The sequence below is a fragment of the Pseudophryne corroboree genome, chromosome 4 (assembly GCF_028390025.1).
Source record: "Pseudophryne corroboree isolate aPseCor3 chromosome 4, aPseCor3.hap2, whole genome shotgun sequence".
Taxonomy (NCBI): Eukaryota; Metazoa; Chordata; class Amphibia; order Anura; family Myobatrachidae; genus Pseudophryne; species Pseudophryne corroboree.
Window position 1 is genome coordinate 614874048 of NC_086447.1, and position 20399 is coordinate 614894446.

Here is a 20399-nt window from a genome sequence, read left to right on the forward strand (position 1 = left end):
ATAGGTTTTCATTTGCCTCCCAGGGCGCCCCCCCCCAGCGCCCTGCACCCTCAGTGACTGCGTGTGAAGTGTGCTGAGAGGAAAATGGCGCACAGCTGCAGTGCTGTGCGCTACCTTTAGAAGACTGCAGGAGTCTTCAGCCGCCGATTCTGGACCTCTTCTTACTTCAGCATCTGCAAGGGGGCCGGCGGCGCGGCTCCGGTGACCATCCAGGCTGTACCTGTGATCGTCCCTCTGGAGCTGATGTCCAGTAGCCAAGAAGCCAATCCATCCTGCACGCAGGTGAGTTCACTTCTTCTCCCCTCTGTCCCTCGTTGCAGTGATCCTGTTGCCAGCAGGAATCACTGTAAAATAAAAAACCTAAGCTAAACTTTCTCTAAGCAGCTCTTTAGGAGAGCCACCTAGAATTGCACCCTTCTCGGCCGGGCACAAAAATCTAACTGGAGTCTGGAGGAGGGTCATAGGGGGAGGAGCCAGTGCACACCACCTGATCTGGAAAAGCTTTACTTTTTGTGCCCTGTCTCCTGCGGAGCCGCTATTCCCCATGGTCCTTTCAGGAACCCCAGCATCCACTAGGACGATAGAGAAATTTCATGACGGCAGCTGGTACACCGGTAGCGCATGCAGCTCACATCAAAAGGCTTCTAACAGCGATACAGGAACCCGACAGAGTGGCTGTTATCAAGTGTAAAGCACACACCTATAGCCAGGACCCAGTATCACTTGGTAACAGCCGAGCAGACGAAGCTGCTAAGTTAGCAGCCGGTACCCCCAGACAGACAGACACCACACAACTGATGGTATTTAATACCATCAACACACAGAAGTTGTGTGAAATGCAAAATTTGTGTTCCACACAGGAAAAGGCAGTCTGGAAGGCAAAGGGATATGGCCAGGAGTCCTCAGGACTCTGGACGGATGGACATGGTAAACCGGTGGCCCCCAGAGCGTACCTTCCATGTTTAGCTGAGGCAGCTCACGGGCTGACTCATCTGGGCAAGGAAGGAATGTGCAAGTTGGTAAGAGCATATTGGTGCGCCCCAGGATTCTCATCTCATGCAAGTAAGAGAGCAATGTCATGCCTTACATGCTTGAGAAAGAATATCGGAAAGGCAATACCAACAGAACCATCTCATATCCCACCTGCAGGCGGCCCTTTCCAGGTAATACAGATTGACTTCATTCAATTACCCCCTTGTCGAAATTTGAAATATGTACTTGTTTGTACAGATGTTTTTTCAAATTGGGTCGAAGCATTTCCTGCGGCCACAAATACCGCTATGTTTACTGCTAAGAAAATTGTGCAGGAATTTGTATGTAGATATGGTATCCCTAGATTATCGAAAGTGATAAGGGTACCCATTTTACAGGTGATGTCTTTCAAGGAATGTGTAAGTTGATGGGAATTGATAGCAAGCTGCACACTCCATACCGTCCACAGGCGAGTGCGAAGGTGGAAAGCGTGAACAGCACTATTAAAAATAAACTGAGCAAAGTTATGGCAGAGACAGGATTGACATGGCCAGAAGCTTTACCCATTGTACTGTACAGCATCAGAACCACTCCCAGGTCCCCTCTTAATCTGTCTCCCTTTGAAATCTTGTTTGGTCGACAACCGCATGTTATGATTAACCCTCAGGATGATTTGAAGTGTAACAATGAAGTGACCGTAAAATACTTGATTAACATGAGTAAACAGCTAAGGAATCAAAATGATAATTTGAAGTTGGTGATTCCTGATTTACCAGATAGTAATTGTCATGACATTGAACCTGGGGATTATGTAATGATACGGAATTTTCTACGCTCAGGTTGCCTTATTGACAGATGGGAAGGACCATACCAAGTCTTATTGACTAGCACTACAGCATTGAAAGTTGCCGAGAGAGAGACTTGGGTTCATTCGTCCCATTGTAAGAAGGTTGCTGATCCAGAGAGGTCCCGTGATAAGGAACAGACGGTAGAGGAAGTTGTATCACTGGAGTGTCTGTTCCAGGAGGACTGAGGCGGCACCTGAGCATTGAAAATCACAAGATCAAAAGCAGTTGTCGATTCCCTGTTCCCTTTTGTTGTTTTTCTCCACTTCCCATCCCCTCTCCCTCAAATGTTTTCCCCCTTCTCATTCTTCTCCGTTTCCTCCTATAAGATGGACTTGCCCCAAGAGACTGTGATACGGATTTTCCTGTTGACCATGATGTTGACCAGAGCAGTCTGTTCCGGCGAGAGTACCATGGAGGTCGAGAAAGGTTCTGGAATGGGTTCTGATGACAGAGATGGAGGCGTAGTTTTCCAAGAGCAACCTAATCAACAAGTAAAGGCGAGTATCAGAAAACGATCCGATAGCATTGACAATAGAAGGAATTGTGAAGGATTGTTAGCTGAAGAAAACTGTATCTGTAGGCTCTGTGACAACGTAGTTGAGGATGGGTGCATTAAGAAATGCCAATCCAGTTTTAATATCCACATGGACCGGCATCCATTGAGTGACTATCACTCCTTAGTGGGTAGTGTGTTAAATATTGTTGGGTCTAAAGGGTGGGAGACCGGTGGACAGGAGGTTTAATATCTCCAGTCCTCCTAGTTTGAAGCTCCACCAATATCATGTGGATAGATCCCTAATATGTTTTAACATCTCCAATCCCCGAAAGCCGGGAAATTGGGAAGTGTCATGGAGTAACCAAACCATGACCTTTTCATATAGAGCAGATAGAAAGCCGACAGATACAGAGCTTATACGCCACATAGCCAGTAGAGAAAAATCTTTATACCCTAGGAAGTAGGATTACGAGAGTTGGAGAGGTATCACCAGGATACTGCGCACATATCGTACAAACTGATACGTGTACTAAACAGATGGGAGCATTAGGGTTAGGAGATTTCACATGGAAGATGTGTAATATGGTTATGTCCTACTCCGTCCCATATGTTCTCCCCGATGATGCATATTTCATATGCGGGAGGAAGGCGTATAAGTGGCTTGCCCCAAACTCTGAAGGATTGTGTTATATTGGAAAAGTACTGCCTGAAGTAATGACTGTATCACATGCCAAAATGAAAGATATACACCGTGTTGCCCAAGCTCCTTATACTCACACCCACTACGAGCACGTAGTTAAACGGCACCTGATAGAAAGAACAGAGCATCCGGCCTCTGACATGATCCATGAATCCACCGGGATTCAGTTTCTAATCGCGTTAGACATCACTCGCACCGCCAGAGGAGTGTTGAATTATAAATACATATCTGCGCTCGCAAATTTGTTAGACAATATCACAGAAATGTATGATGACACGTTTAGGTATACTGGAAGAGAACTTCAAGCTTATAAAACAGAACTGGTCCAGCATAGAATGGTTCTCAATTATCTCACAGCAGTGACAGGCGGATATTGCGTCACACTGGCAACGCAGTACGGCGTGAAATGCTGCACATATTACGAATAGCACCGAGGACCCGGTCGAGGTCATAGACCAAAAGATGGACGATATTCTCCAATTGAAGTGGGAATTTCGCAGGAGACACAATCTCACTCTTGCTGCTGTAGGTAATGAGCTGACTGGTTGGGTGTCATGGTTGAACCCGCGAAATTGGTTCTCTGGTTTAGGAGAATGGGCTCAAGGAGTCATAATGGATGTAGGGAAGTTTCTCCTATGTATCTTAGGTGTTATCATAACGATTGGCTTGATATTTAGATGCGGTCAGGCTTTAATGAAGTGCAAACGTCGTACCAGGGTAATGAGTTTAAGGAGTGAGGAAATTGTAATTCCAATGGATTTGATTTATGACCCAAATGTAGAAACAATGATGTGATGAAAATGCGATTTCTACGGTCCGTTTCTTTCACCTGTTTTTCTGGTTTTTCCAAGGTAAAAAGACCCACTTTTGACGAGGAATTTGATGATCCGGTATACAGACAACTGATGGATTAAAGAAGAAGTTTTGACAACCTTATACACAGATTTTGATGAACAATGCCATAGACCCCCAGTTTCCCTAGAAATTTTAAAATTACGCTAGCCCAACACTTTTGCAAGCCTATGGACATTGACAAAGCTTTTTGCCCACACGCCTTTTGGCAAAAGCACAAAGAAGACTGCATTCAACAGACACCGAACAAGACTTCAACCGACAAATGTTCATTAACCTGACATAGAAAACCACTGCATTTACCGTAATTATGTCTTTTCTTCATCTCTACAACCTTCAGGTAATTACACACATAGTCGATAGGGAATACAGGCACAGATATCAGCAATCACATATTTCCCCATTTATGTATCATCAACTAAAATGTGCTCCCCATTTTGTTGCAACCAAAATCCGAAAAGAGCTCGGTAAAGTTTGACAGCCCATCCACAGACCCGTACCACGGGATAAGAAGGAATTCAAATGTATACTTCGCAATACCTCGAAGCTTGATTTAAAACACGTACGGCACGATGATACATGACCCCCAAACACGGATTCATACACACATGCTTCTGCTATCTCACTAGGTCATACCCTTTTTCCTACCTTCTCCTCTCCTCCCCTACCCAACCATGGAAATGTATTTACACTTGACATATATTTTTCTCTTTTTGAAATGTTTTAGGAAGTGGCAGTTATTGTTGACTGCCAAAGGGTGGACTGTCAAAGTCAGAAAAATATCACTATGCACACTACCATATTTGCACCTCATATGTGTCCCTGCTGCGCATGCGTGCGCTCTCCCGTGCGTGCGCATACTCGCTGTTGCGGGCACCCGCAGGCGCACGGTATGCGCATTTACGGTAGAGATTGTATGCGTCTAGCGGGCGACTCTTTCGTTACATATTTTCACCATATAATGTATTTTGTAGATTATGGTCCCTTTGATAGAATCTGAAAGTTTGGTTAATGTAGAATGTTCATGGACGGAGAAATCCCTCTTTGTTTGATACGAAGGGTCAGACAGGAGTAATACAGTGGTGTTTAGTATCCATCGGAAGAGTATTTAATTAGCAATATTCCGGTGTTGGTTTGAAGCGAATTAATCGCTCGTGCGAATAGTTATGGACATAAGAAGTTTATGTCCATTTACTATTATTTGCACTTACTTATCCATGCGGCGGGAAACCTAGTTTCCCACCCACCTGAGCAGTTGGAAATCGTCACAGCCCACCTGTATGAATCAACCTATGACCTTTTGATATAATGCGAGGAGGAATTCCTGTGTCCAATGAACAATGAGATTGTAGGGACCATTGAATCGTATTGTGTGTGGGGCATAAATAGACAAGCTGATCACATCCAGCTCTCACTCTTCAACGGTTCTCATTGCTGATAATCGGGAGCTGGATGTCCAGAGGCGCATGCGATCGTTCCCCTTTGTGCGTAAGTTTTTCTCCGCAATCATATTGTCTTCCTTGTTATTCTGAGCCATATCTCTCCATATCTCTCTCTCTCTCTCTCTCTCTCTCTCCTCTTTCTCTCGTATTCTCTTAAACGTAATAGTATTGTATTGTATTTCCTGTGTAGTTATCTGGTTGGTTAGTTAGTCTATGTTATATTGTAGTGTATGACTTGTATTGTATTAATTCTTTTGCAAGTATAACATTCATAATATATATATAAGGCGTTGGACCCTAAGCCCAGGTATCTGTATTTCTCATAGTGTTAAGTATTTTCAGAGCGTCGGTGATGCTCGAACAGCTTTTAAGATAATCAGGCTACACAAGGTTGCATCTACACTCTATCATTACTCTAAGGTTTTGCTGCATAATACGTTGTTTATGGTTTAGATATAAAGGTTTAACATTGTGAGCGTCTGCGCCGCTGGTGATCTCCTCGTGGTCCCGAGCGTCCGCTACGCTATAGCGAATCATTACGTTAGTCGGCAGCCAATAGCGTGCCTGCCTGTGATCTCTTGGCCGTGAGCGAACGTGACGCTTGAGCGTCTCGACCACGGCTAAGCGATTGTTACGCAACGTGCGTACCCTTACGGTACTCCATACGTAAATAGCGTACAGTGTTCTTAGACCTCATAAAGGGTTTTATATAAGATAAATATTTAGCTTTATCAATATATATATATATATATATATATATATATATATACACACACACATATATACATACAGCGTGTGTATATAAGAGTATATATAGATATTAAGATATATATATATATATATATATATATATATATATATATACACACACACACATACATACATATACATACACACACTGCAAAAGAACGGCACTCCCTAAAAAAATGCATGAATGCAGCCAGTGCCCTCGCAATACTATTTTCATACTACTCCCTGGGTGCGGCACTCCTGGCTTTACAAAGACGCAAGACACTGGCGACTGGCGTAGTCGATAACGTTTTAAGTTGTATTCAACTGTCATCAGATTCAGAATCCAATGACAGTTGAATACAACCGATACGTTATTGACTACGCTAGTATATATATATATATATATATATATATATATATATATATATAGTAGTAAAATAGCTGCTGGCACTCACAGGTCTCCCTGTTAGTGTTAGAAATGGGGTATTAGACAAGGGGTACTACTGTGTAGCATAATGTAAACAACGGACATTACTGTCCGTTGTAATGTGAGTAAGGGACACTGCTGTGTGGTGCAATATGAATTAAGGGTACTATTGTGTGGCCACGCCCCCTTTTTGTCACCTTCCGTATTTCAAATATAGGGGGGGAGGGGGCCCTGTCCCTACTTTGCCAGAGTGCTCGGACCCCTAGATACACCCCTGCTTGTCTGTAACATATACTTACTTAGGGGAATAATGACAATGTATGTCAAATTTGTAGTATGAACAACTGCTAAAGGTGACCAATACCAACACTCACATCATTTTCTTTTGGCAATGCTGGAGGTGGAAGGAAAAATCGAAGGTCTACATCTTTGCTCCTTGCTAAGCCAATTGTTGTTCTTCTATCATTTGCTTGTGCCACTGTTCTATATTGGTAATCTGCAAAAACACAGTGCCTTGTGAGAACACAAAGATGGCAAATGTCACCAGTGCTAATTAAATTCACAAATGACTTGTGATGGTAGAAATTTAAGCTATATCAGGGTGCAAAACACCAGTTTGATGGTGTTAGACTGGTGCTTTCAGCTTCAGTAACCAAGCTTCTGTCCTCTGCTTAAGCCTGCACATTGTCAGGCTCCTATTACACTATAGTCAGTTTACACCAGGGGTGGATAATAGGCAGTCCTCCAGTTGATTTTGAACTATACATCCCAGAAACAGTTTAAGCATGATTTGATAGCAAAATTGTGGCAGAAGCTGGGATGTGTAGTCCCACAACAACTGGAGCGCTACTTGCTGTATTGCCCACCCCTGGTACAAAGCCTGCTTATGTGGCATTAGGGGAGGATACACCCTCAAGGAGATGCTCTGTGGCTGAATAAGGTATGTGATAAATATATATTCCAGCCTTAAGACTTGCAATGTACGTAGCCCCATGAGTATCTTTTATCCATGACAATAACACAGGGAAAAGGCTTGTCAGCTCCAATACATTGCAAAATGATTTGTGTCAACTGCACTCAGTAGCGGATCTTGCTACGGGCACGCAGGATTTTTACCCGGGGCGCCACCGCAGTGGCAAGGTCCGCTACTGGTGGTGCCCCCCGATGTTGTGCGGTGCGTGATGCCGTCATTGTGGGACCGGCACATAGATGCTAGGGGTTATAATTGACCTCTAGCGTCTGTGCTGTGCTATGGGAGAGATGTCATGACGTCTCTCCCATAGTTCCGAGGAGCGGCGCCGGCGGCCGGAGACAGAGGACAGCAGCAGTCGGGAAACAGGAGCGGGGATGGTTGGTGAGTATTTTTTATTTTTTTTATTTTTTTAGGTGATCAGCGCTACTGGGTGCACAGTATTGGGGGCACAGTACAGGGGGCACAACTGCTGAGGGCACAGCTACAGGGGGCATAACTGACCACGCCCCTTCTCTGAAGCCACGCCCCTATTTTTCTGGCCCTGACTGCATTACATTATAAAAATACATTATTGTTAGCAAGCTCACTCACATCTATGGGTTATCGGACAAAACATACTTTGTGCATAAAAAAAATTGCCTGTTTCCACCTACTTTCACTTACGTGCAGGTTTCTGCCCAAGTATACATGTGCAATTTTACTTTTAGTATTCTTTTTTTTTTTTAAACCAAAAACCCTATTAGTGTGGATGAGCTGTACATTTGTTTCCTATGGCAGTATACTTACATTAATTGCACATACCACCAATTACAAACTCATGTCTACTATTTATTATACTCAATACCACGCAAGTAGTGGATCCCAGCCATTTTTTGGACAGCTTCCAAACGAACGGTTTTATCTGCTGACTGTGTGTCTTTCAAGAGAAGCCAAATGGGAAGCTCATGATCCTCCATATTTACTTTGTAGCATTGTTCTATAAAGATTAAAAAAAAAACACATATTACATATGACTACTTTGTTCATCTTAAAACTGGTAGGTTTGTAATTGTTACTTTAAAATTACATTTATTTCTGTTTTGAATAGTTACAAAAAATAGGATTTTATTTACCTACCGGTAAATCCTTTTCTCGTAGTCCGTAGAAGATGCTGGGGTCCAATTTAGTACCATGGGATATAGATTGGTCCACTAGGAGCCACTGGCACTTTTAGAGTTTAACAGTGTGGGCTGGCCCCTCCCTCTATGCCCCTCCTGCCAGACTCAGTCTAGAAACTGTGCCCGAGGAGATGGACATACTTTGAGAGAAGGAAATAATAAGATTTTACTCACCGGTAAATCTATTTCTCGTAGTCCGTAGTGGATGCTGGGAACTCCGTAAGGACCATGGGGAATAGCGGGCTCCGAAGGAGGCTGGGCACTCTAGAAAGATTTATGACTACCTGGTGTGCACTGGCTCCTCCCACTATGACCCTCCTCCAAGCCTCAGTTAGGACACTGTGCCCGGACGAGCTGACATAATAAGGAAGGATTTAGAATCCCGGGTAAGACTCATACCAGCCACACCAATCACACCGTACAACTCGTGATACTATATCCAGTTTGACAGTATGAAAACAACTGAGCCTCTCAACAGATGGCTCAACAATAACCCTTTAGTTAGCAATAACTATTTACAAGTATTGCAGACAATCCGCACTTGGGATGGGCGCCCAGCATCCACTACGGACTACGAGAAATAGATTTACCGGTGAGTAAAATCTTATTTTCTCTGACGTCCTAGTGGATGCTGGGAACTCCGTAAGGACCATGGGGATTATACCAAAGCTCCCAAACGGGCGGGAGAGTGCGGATGACTCTGCAGCACCGAATGAGAGAACTCAAGGTCCTCCTCAGCCAGGGTATCAATTTTGTAGAATTTTGCAAACGTGTTTGCCCCTGACCAAGTAACAGCTCGGCAAAGTTGTAAAGCCGAGACCCCTCGGGCAGCCGCCCAAAATGAGCCCCCCTTCCCTGTGGAATAGGCTTTCACTGATTTAGGATGCGGCAGTCCAGCCGCAGAATGCTCCTGCTGAATCGTGTCACAGATCCAGCGAGCGATAGTCTGCTTAGAAGCAGGAGCACCCAGCCTGTTGGGTGCATACAGGATAAATAGCGAGTCAACTTTCCTGACTCTAGCCGTCCTGGAAACATCATTTTTCAAGGCCCTGACTACGTCCAGTAACTTGGAATCCTCCAAGTCCCTAGCAGCCGCAGGCACCACAATAGGTTGGTTCAAGTGAAAAACTGATACCACCTTAAGGAGAAACTGGGGACGAGTCCTCAATTCTGCCCTATCCATATGGAAAATCAGATAAGGACTTTTATATAACAAAGCCGCCAATTCTGATACACGCCTGGCCGAAACCAAGGCCAATAACATGACCACTTTCAACGTGAGATATTTTAGATCCACGGTTTTTAGTGGTTCAAACCAATGTGATTTTAAGAAACTCAACACCACGTTGAGATCCCAAGGTGCCACTGGAGGCACAACTGGGGGCTGAATATGCAGCACTCCTTTTACAATGTCTGAACTTCAGGTACTGAAGCTAATTTTTTCTGGAAGAAAATCGACAGAGCCGAGATCTGTATCTTAATGGAGCCTAATTTTAGGCCCATAGACACTCCTGCTTGTAGGAAATGCAGAAATCGACCTAGTTGAAATTCCTCTGTTGGGGCCTTTTTGGCCTCACACCAAGCAACATATTTCCGCCATATGCGGTGATAATGTTTTGCAGTAACATCTTTCCTGGCTTGAATCAGCGTAGGAATGACTTCCTCCGGAATGCCCTTTTCCTTTAGGATCCGGCGTTCAACCGCCATGCCATCAAAACGTAGCCGCGGTAAGTCTTGGAACAGACAGGGCCCCTGCTGCAGCAGGTCCTGTCTGAGCGGCAGAGGCCATGGGTCCTCTAATATATAGTTTCTTGAAGTTCTGGGTACCAGGCTCTTCTTGGCCAATCCGGAACCCCGAGTATCGTTCTTACTCCTCGCCTTCTTATTATTCTCAGTACCTTTGGTATGAGAGGCAGAGGGGGGAACACATAAACCGACTGGTACACCCACGGTGTTACCAGAGCGTCCACAGCTATCGCCTGAAGGTCCCTTGACCTGGCACAATATCTTTTATAGCTTTTTGTTGAGGCGGGACGCCTTCATGTCCACCTGTGGCCTTTCCCAATGGTGTACAATCCTTTGGAAGACTTCTGGATGAAGTCCCCACACTCTCGGGTGGAAGTCGTGTCCGCTGAGAAGATCTGCTTCCCAGTTGTCCACTCCGGGAATGAACACTGCTGACAGTGTTAACACATGATTTTCCGCCCATCGGAGAATCCTTGTGGCTTCTGCCATCGCCATCCTGCTTCTTGTGCCGCCCTGTTGGTTTACATGGGCGACTGCCGTGATGTTGCCTGATTTGATCAGGACCGGCTGGTTTTGAAGCAGAGGCCTTGCCTGACTCAGGGCATTGTAAATGTCCCTCTGTTCCAGAATATTTATGTAGGGAAGTCACCTGACTTGACCAAAGTCCCTGGAAGGTTCTTCCCTGTGTGACTGCCCCCCAGCCTCAAAGGCTGGCATCCATGGTCACTAGGACCTAGTCCTGTATGTCGAACCTGCGGCCCTCTTAAAGATGGGCACTCTGCAGCCACTACAGTAGAGATACCCTGGTCCTTGGAGACAGGGTTATCAGCCTAATGCATCTGAAGATGCGACCCGGACCACTTGTCTAACAGGTCCCCCTGAAAAGTTCTTGCATGGAACCTGCCGAATGGGATTGCTTCGTAGGAAGCTATCATTTTTCCCAGGACTCGCGTGCAATGATGCACCGATAACTGTTTTGGCTTCAGGAGGTCTCTGACTAGAGATGACAGCTCCTTGGCTTTCTCCTCCTGGAGAAACCCTTATTTCTGGTCTGTGTCCAGAACCATCCCCAGGAACAGTAGACGTGTCGTAGGAACCAGCTGTGACTCTGGACTGTTTAGAATCCAACCGTGCTGTTGTAGCACTTTCCAAAATAGTGCTACCCCGACTAGCAACTGCTCCTTGGACCTCGCCCTTATAAGGAGATTGTCCAAATACGGGATAATTAAAAACTCCCCTTTTCGAAGGAGTATCCTCATTCCGGCCATTACCATGGTAACACCCTCGGTGCCCTGTACAGTCCAAACGGCAGAGTCTGGACTTAGTAATGGTAATCCTGTACCACAATCTGAGGTACTCCTGGCGAGGATAGTAAATAGGGACATGCAGGTAAGCATCCTTGATGTCCCGGGATACCATGTAATCCCCCTCGTCCAGGCTTGCAATAACCGCCCTGAGCGATTCCATCTTGAACTTGAATTTTTTATGTATGTGTTCAAGGATTTTAAATATAAAAAAGGGTCACACCGAACCATGCGGTTTCGGTACCCCAATGTGGAATAGTAACCCCGTCCTTGTTGGAGTAGGGGCACCTTAAGTATTACCTGCTGGGAATACAGCTTATTAATTGCCTCTAGCACAGCCTCCCTGCCTGAGGGAGTTGTCGGCAAGGCATATTTGAGGAAACGGCGGGGGGAAGACATATCGAATTCCAGCATGTACCCCTGAAATACTACTTGAATGAAACAGGGATCCACCTGTGAGCGAGCCCACTGATCGCTGAAATTTTTGAGACGACCCCCCACCGTACCTGGCTACACCTGTGGAGCCCCCGCGTCATGCTGTGGACTCAGAGGAAGCGAGAGAAGAATTATGATTCTGGGAACAGGCTGACTGGTGCAGCTTTTTCCCTCTTCCCTTGTCTCTGTACAGAAAGGAAGCGCCATTGACCCGCTTGCTTTTCTGAAGCCGAAAGGACTGTACCAGATAATACAGTGCTTTCTTAGTCTGTGAGGAAACTTGAGGTAGAAATATTTCTTCCCAGCTGTTGCTGCGGATACGAGGTCCCAGAGACCATCCCCAAATAATTCCTCACCCTTATAAGGCAGAATCTCTATGCGCCTTTTAAGGGCAGCATCACCTGTCCAGTGACAGGTCTCTAATACCCTCCTGACAGAATGGACATTACATTCATTTTGGATGCCAGCCGGCAAAATATCCCTCTGTGCATCCCTCATATATAAGACGACGTCTTTAATATGTTCTCATGTTAGCAAACTAGTATGTTTGACAGGGTCACCGACCACGCTGCAGCAGCACGCTCTGCAGGTTTCAGTCTAGTACCTGAGTGTGTAAATACAGACTTCAGGATAGCCTCCTGCTTTTTATCAACAGGTACCTTCAAAGTGGCCGTTCCTAAAACGGCAGTGCCAACCTATTTTGACAACCGTGTGAGCGCCTTATCCACCCTAGGGGATATCTCCCAGCGTAACTTATCCCCTTGCGGGAAAAGGTACGCCATCAGTAACTTTTTAGAAATTACCAGTTTCTTATCAGGGGGAACCCACGCTTTTCACACACTTCATTCATTCATCTGATGGGGGAACAAAACACTGCCTGCTTTTTCTCCCCAAACATAAAAAACCATTTTTTAGAGGTTAATGTCATAAATGTGTAACACATTTTTTATTGCCGGGATCAAGTCACGGATGTTCCTAGTGGATTGTGTATATGTCTCAACCTAGTCGACACTGGAGTCAGACTCCGTGTCGACATCTGTGTCTGCCATCTGAATGAGCGGGCGTTTTTGAGCCCCTGATGGCCTTTGAGACGCCTGGGCAGGCACGGGCTGAGAAGCCGGCTGTCCCACAGCTGTTACGTCATCCACCCTTTTATGTAAGGAGTTGACACTGTCGGTTAATACCTTTTACCTAACCATCCACTCTGGTGTCGGCCCCACAGGGGGCGACATCACATTTATCGGCATCTGCTCCGTCACTATATAAGCCTCCTCCTCAAACCTGTCGACACAGCTGTACCGACACACCGCACACACACAGGGAATGCTCTGACTGAGGACAGGACCCACAAAGCCCTTTGGGGAGACAGAGAGAGAGTATGCCAGCACACACCAGAGCGCCACATAATGTGGGGATTAACACTATAACTGTGTATATACAATATTGCGCCTAAATTTAGTGCCCCCCCTCTCTTTTTAACCCTTTGAGCCTGAAAACTACAGGGGAGAGCCTGGGGAGCTTTCTTCCAGTTGCACTGTGAAGAGAAAATGGCGCCAGTGTGTCTGAGGGAGATAGCTCCGCCCCTTTTCCGCGGCCTATTCTCCCGCTTTTTCCTGGATTCTGGCAGGGGTATTTACCACATATATAGCCTCTGGGGCTATATATTGTGGTATTTTTGCCAGCCAAGGTGTTTTTATTGCTGCTCAGGGCGCCCCCCCCAAGCGCCCTGCACCCTCAGTGACCGGAGTGTGAAGTGTGCATGAGGAGCAATGGCGCACAGCTGCAGTGCTGTGCGCTACCTTGGTGAAGACTGATGTCTTCTGCCGCCGATTTTCCGGACCTCTTCTTGCTTCTGGCTCTGTAAGGGGGACGGCGGCGCGGCTCCGGGACCGAACACCAAGGACTGGGCCTGCGGTCGATCCCTCTGGAGCTAATGGTGTCCAGTAGCCTAAGAAGCCCAATCCGGCTGCAAGCAGGCGAGTTCGCTTCTTCTCCCCTTAGTCCCTCGCTGCAGTGAGCCTGTTGCCAGCAGGTCTCACTGAAAATAAAAAACCTAATTCTATACTTTCTTTCTAGAGGCTCAGGAGAGCCCCTAGTGTGCATCCAACCTCGGCCAGGCACAAGATCTAACTGAGGCTTGGAGGAGGGTCATAGTGGGAGGAGCCAGTGCACACCAGGTAGTCATAAATCTTTCTAGAGTGCCCAGCCTCCTTCGGAGCCCGCTATTCCCCATGGTCCTTACGGAGTTCCCAGCATCCACTAGGACGTCAGAGAAACACAGATAGTGGTGAGATTCACACCAGCTCACACATAACAAAAGGAAAGCCAAGCTAACCAACAATAAATGATTCAGCAATGGCTCAACCAACAATACTGAACCAAGTAACAATGCAGGAACACAAAACACTGGGCGGACGTCCAGCATCCTCTACAGACTACAAGAAAAGGATTTACCGGTAGGTAATTAAAATCCTATTTTCTCTTAGGACCTAGAGGATGCTGGGGTCCAATTTGGTACCATGGGAATGTACCAGAGCTCCCAGTACGGGAGGGAGAGTGCTGAGGTTCCTGCAGAACAGATTGACCAAACTTTAGGTCTCACGGGTCAAAGTATCGAGCATGTAGAACTTAGCAAACGTGTTCGACCCTGACCAAGTAGCTGCTCGGCAAAGCTGAAGAGCCGAGACACGCCGGGCAGCCGCCCAAGAAGAAACCACTTTACGGGTAGAGTGGGCTTGAACCGATTTTGGAATCGGCCGAGTTGTAGAATAAGCATGCTGGATAGTAAGCTTGATCCAGCGAGAAATTGTCTGCTTAGAAGCAGGACACCCAATCTTGTCGGGATCATAAAGGACAAATAGTGCGTCCGACTTCCTGTGACGAGCTGTTCGCTTCACATTTATCATCAAAGCCCGCACAACATCCAAGGACTTTGAGGTAATAGAGGAGTCAGCATAGGCGTGCGCACGGGGGGTGCCTGGTGCGCACAGGCACCCCATCACATATGAGGCACGCCTACAGTAAAAGTGATGCGGGTCCATCCGCTTCCTCTCCCTTCCCCCCCACCCATGCACTGCATCCAAAGCGTTTGTGAGCTCCTCCAAATGAAGGGGATGTAGTACTGCTACGGAGGCTGGAGCTCACTTCTGAGCTCCGCCTTCTGTTTTCCGGCTCCAGCAGTGTGTGAAGGGAGAGACGTCATAACGTTGTGACGTCTCTCCCTTCACACACTTACTACCAAGCGTGAGGAGCTGCGGGCGGCGGACAGCGCTGGAGCGGGTCTCATGTAAGGATTGTGCTGCCGTGTCGGGATTTGGGACTGTGGGAATGTGTTAGGGGCACTACTACTATTAGGGAGGGGGAGGGGGGGGGGGATTGTGTTGCCGGCACTACTACTATGGGCATGTGTAACTGGCATTACAACTATGGGCATGTGTAACTGGCATTGCAACTATGGGCATGTGTAACTGGCATTACAACTATGGGCATTGTGTAACTGGCACTACTACTATGGGCATTGTGTAACTGGCACTACTACTATGGGCATTGTGTAACTGGCACTACTACTATGGGCATGTGTAACTGGCACTACTACTATTGGGCATTGTGTAAGGGGCACTACCACCATGGGCATAGCGTAAAGGGCACGACTTCTATGGGCATTGTGTAACGGGCACTACTACTATAAGCATTGTGTATGACACTACTACTATGGGCATTGTGTAACGGGCAGAACTACAGGCATTGTGTAAGGGTCACTACTACTATGGGCATTGTGTAATGGGCACTACTACTATGGGCATTGTGTAACGGGCAGAACTACAGGCATTGTGTAAGGGTCACTACTACTATGGGCATTGTGTAATGGGCACTACTACTATGGGCATTGTGTAATGGGCAGAACTTTAGGCATTGTGTAAGGGTCACTACTACTATGGGCACTGTGTAATGGGCACTACTACTATGGGCATTGTGTAATGGGCAGAACTATAGGCATTGTGTAAGGGTCAATACTGCTATGTGCATTGTGTGTGACACTACTACAGGCATTGTGTTAGGGCACTATTACCATGGGCATTTTGTAATGGGCACAACTACTGTGGGCACTGTTAGTAAGCGGCAGTAGATACAGAATGAAGGGAGGTGGAGGCTGAAATACAGAGTGAAGGGGGCAGGCTGAGAGACAGGGTGAAGGGTGGGAGGCTGAAAGGCACACAGTGAAGGGGGTAGACTCAGAGACACAAAGTAAGATGGATTGTGAGAGATGCGTGGCAGGGAAACGCAGGCGGGAGATGATGGTGTGGATGAGAGATAACGCTGGGAGGGGATAAAAATAATGTTTGCCTGGAGATAAAAATAATGTAAATTAAAAAAAAGGGGCAGACTAGATGGGCCAAGTGGTTCTCATCTGCTGTCAAATTCTATGTCTCTATGGGATGATGGTTGGGGTGAGAGACGATGCAGGGAGGGGAGGAGATGGTGTGGCTGAGAGATGCAGGTGGGAGATAAGGGTCTGGTTGAGAGACACAGGGAGGGGATGATGGTGTGGCTGAGAGACACAGGAAGGAGATGATGGTGTGGCTGAGAGACACAGGGAGGAGATGATGGTGTGGCTGAGAGACACAGGGAGGAGATGATGGTGTGGCTGAGAGATGCAGAGGGCAGTAGGTGACACGAGTCTGGTTGAACCTCTGTGACATGATGATGATATGGGTTATATTCCTACACAAACAGGCCTCTTCTGGACCATGTGATATCCTACATAAATGATGACTAGTGATTACCGACTGAAGACGCTTACAGACCAACGGAGGGCTCCCCATTGTGAGAAACCACCATATAGGTAAGGTGCATATGGAATGGGAAGGAATGCTCCCAGAGTGATTAGAAACAGTTGGCATGCCATGTTGACACGCCCGTTTGCAGTGGCCTGTAGGTGGTGCTAAACACGCTCAATAGGTGGTGCTAGACACGCCCAATAGACGGTGCTAGACACGCCCACTAGGTGGTGCTAAACACCCCTCCGATGATACACCCCCTAATAAAATGTTTTGCGCACGCCTATGGGTGTCAGTAGCCACTGGCACCACAATAGGTTGGTTGATATGGAAAGCCGATACAACCTTTGGAAGAAACTGCTGACGCGTTCTGAGCTCAGCTCTATCCTCATGGAAAATCAAGTAGGGTCTCTTGTGCGACAATGCCCCCAATTCCGACACACGTCTTTAAGATGCCAATGCCAATAGTATGATCAGCTTCCAAGTAAGAAACTTTAGATCTACCTCCTGTAAAGGTTCGAACCAATCCGAATGCAGGAACTGCAGCACCACATTAAGATCCCAAGGTGCCGTAGGAGGCACAAAGGGGGGCTGAATGTGCAGAACTACTTTCAAGAACGTCTGAACCTCAGGGAGAGCAGCCAATTGTTCCTGGAAGAAAATGGACAAAGCCGAAATCTGGACCTTTATGGAGCCCAAGCGTAGGCCCACATTCACACCTGCTTGCAGAAAGAGGAGAAAACATCCCAATTGAAACTCCACCGTTGGAAACTTCTTGGATTCACACCAAGAGACATACTTCTTCCAAATCCGATGGTAATGCTTAGACGTTACTCCCTTCCTAGCTTGGATCAGAGTAGGAATGACCTTGTTTGGAATGCCCTTCCGAGCTAAGATCTGGCATTCAACCTCCATGCCGTCAAATGTAGCCGCGATAAGTCTTGATAGGTGGTAGAAGAAGGTCCTCGCGAAGAGGAAGAGGCCTCGGATCCTCCATCAGTAAATCCAGAAGATCCGCGTACCAAGCCCGTCTTGGCCAGTCTGGAGCAATGAGGATCGCCTGAACTCTCGTTCTTTTTATTAGTTGTAGAATCCTTGGGATGAGTGGAAGGGGAGGGAACACATACACGGACTGGAACACCCACGGAGTTACCAGGGCGTCCACCGCCACTACTTGCGGGTCCCATGACCTGGAACAGTACCTCCGAAGCTTCTTGTTGAGGCGAGAGGCCATCATGTCTATCTGAGGTACGCCCCAACAGCTTGTTACCTCTGCAAACACCTTCGGGTGGAGGTCCCATTCTCCTGGATGGAGATAGTGTCTGCTGAGGAAGTCCGCTTCCCAGGTGTCCACTCCCGAAATGAACATCACTGACAACGCCACCACGTGTCTTTCTGCCCAGAGGAGGATTCTTGTTACGTCTGACATTGCAGCTCTGCTCTTCGTTCCGCCTTGCCTGTTTATGTAGGACACCACTGTGACATTGTCCGACTGAACTTGAATGGCTTGATCTTTCAGAAGATGCCACTTGTAGAAGGCTGTTGTATATGGCCCACAGTTCCAGAATGTTTATTGGAAGGAAAGACTCCTGACATGACCACCTTCCGTGGAAGTTCCCCCCCCCCCCCCCCCCCCCCGGGTGACTGCTCCCCAACCTCTGAGACTTGCATCCGTAGTTAGAAGAATCCAATTCTGAATCCCGTGATCCCGAAGTTGAGTTGAGAGAGCAATACTCTGCAATAGTCTCTCCCTGGAAGATGCCTTTATCAGCAGATCATCCAGATATGGAATTATGTTCACTCCCTGTTTGCTGAGAAGGAGCATTATTCCCGCCATGACCTTGGTGAACACCCTCGGTGCTGTGGAGAGGCCATATTGTAATGTCTGGAACTGATAGTGACAGTCCTGTAGTGCAAACCGCAGATAGGCCTGGTAAGGCAGCCAGATCGGAATGTGAAGATACGCATCCTTGATATTCAGGGATACCAGGAATTCCCCTCCTCCAGACCTGAGATCACCACTCTCAGAAACTCCATCTTGAATTGGAACACCCTTAAGTAGGGGTTCAATGACTTCAGGTTCAATATAGGTCTCACCGAACCATCCGGTTTCGGTACCACAAACAGGTTTGAGTAATAACCCTTGCTCCTTTTGTGAGGTGGAACTAGAACAATGACATTTGTTCGTACCAACTTTTGAATGGCTTCGTGTAGGATAGCACTTTCTGTCAGCGAAACTGGTAAGCCTGATTTGAAGAATCTGTGAAGCGGGAGTTCCTGAAACTCCAGTCTGTACCCCTGGGCAACAATATCTGTCACCCAGGGGTCCAGGCACGATGACGTCCAGACGAGACTGAAATCTTTCGGTCTCGCTCCCACCTGCCCGATCTCCAGGTTGGGAGGTCCACTGTCATGCTGAAGATGTGGATGAAGCAGAGCCTGGCTTCTGTTCCTGGGAACCTGTTGGTGTAGGTTTTCAGGATTTTCCCCGACCTCCTTAAAGAAGGTATGTGGGTGGGGTGGGGTGGGGGGGGGAGTTGGATTTTAAAAAATTTTGCGATCCGAAAGGACTGTAGTGGAGGCGTAGGATAAGATTTCCGAGCCGGTACAGCTGCGGAGGGAAGAAAAGTCGACTTACCCGCAGTTGCCGTGGAGATCCACGCATCCAGCACTTCCCCAAACAGGGTCTGACCTGTGAAGGGTAGGTTCTACACACTTTTCTTGGATTCCGCATCCACAATTTATTGGCGTAGCCAGAGACCTCTACGTACCGAGACTGCCATGGAAGTACTGTAGCCCGTGCATTTAGCAGGCCAATGTCCTTTATGGCCTCCACCATGAAACCTGCAGAATCCTGTATGCGATGTAAAAACATTCCTATCCATAGTATCTAATTCCTCTAGTAATGTGCCTGACCACTTTACTATAACTTTAGAAATCCACGCACACGCAATAGTGGGCCTTAAAGTCACGCCTGTAGCAGTGTATAGCAATTTGAGCGTAGTCTCAATCTTGCAGTCAGCCGACTCCTTTAAAGCAGTTGAACCGGGAACAGGTAAAACCACCTTTTTAGACAACCTAGATACAGAAGCATCTACTATAGGTGGGGTTTCCCACTTTTTTCTGTCCTCTTCAGGGAAAGGAAAAGCAATGAGAATTCTCTTAGGGATCTGGAATTTTTTCTCTGGGTTTTCCAAGGATTTTTCAAACAAGGAGTTTAACTCCTTAGAAGCAGGGAAGGATTTCTTATTTACTGTAAAATAAGATTCTTCTCATAAATATGCAAAACATACCTAATTGATTGAATCATTAGCTGCACCGCCTTAGTGAGGGATGCATCCCCCTCCCTGCATATCCCCATCACCGCCCCCTGTATCAGAGTCGGTATCAGTGTCAGCTTGCATTATTATTTCTCAAAAACTGCGTCTCACTTTCAGTATGTGACATCCTAGTAGGAATCTGGGATATCATTCCCCTTAAAGAATCCACCCATGGGGGTTCGGATTCAGACAGCTGAGATAGTATATTGCAGTCCTG

At 46.8% G+C, this 20399-nt stretch overlaps 1 protein-coding gene across 2 annotated transcripts in view; it reads right to left on the reverse strand.

The window, feature by feature from the left end:
* SERAC1 (serine active site containing 1) overlaps positions 1–20399 on the reverse strand; it is a 408753-nt gene that overhangs the window by 140105 nt on the left and 248249 nt on the right. For both annotated transcript variants that reach the window (XM_063917652.1, XM_063917651.1), the window contains 2 exons: positions 8287–8418; positions 6844–6965 (listed from right to left, as the gene is read on the reverse strand). In XM_063917652.1, the coding sequence (XP_063773722.1) occupies positions 6844–6965; positions 8287–8418 (254 nt within the window). The remainder of the gene's footprint in view (positions 1–6843; positions 6966–8286; positions 8419–20399) is intronic.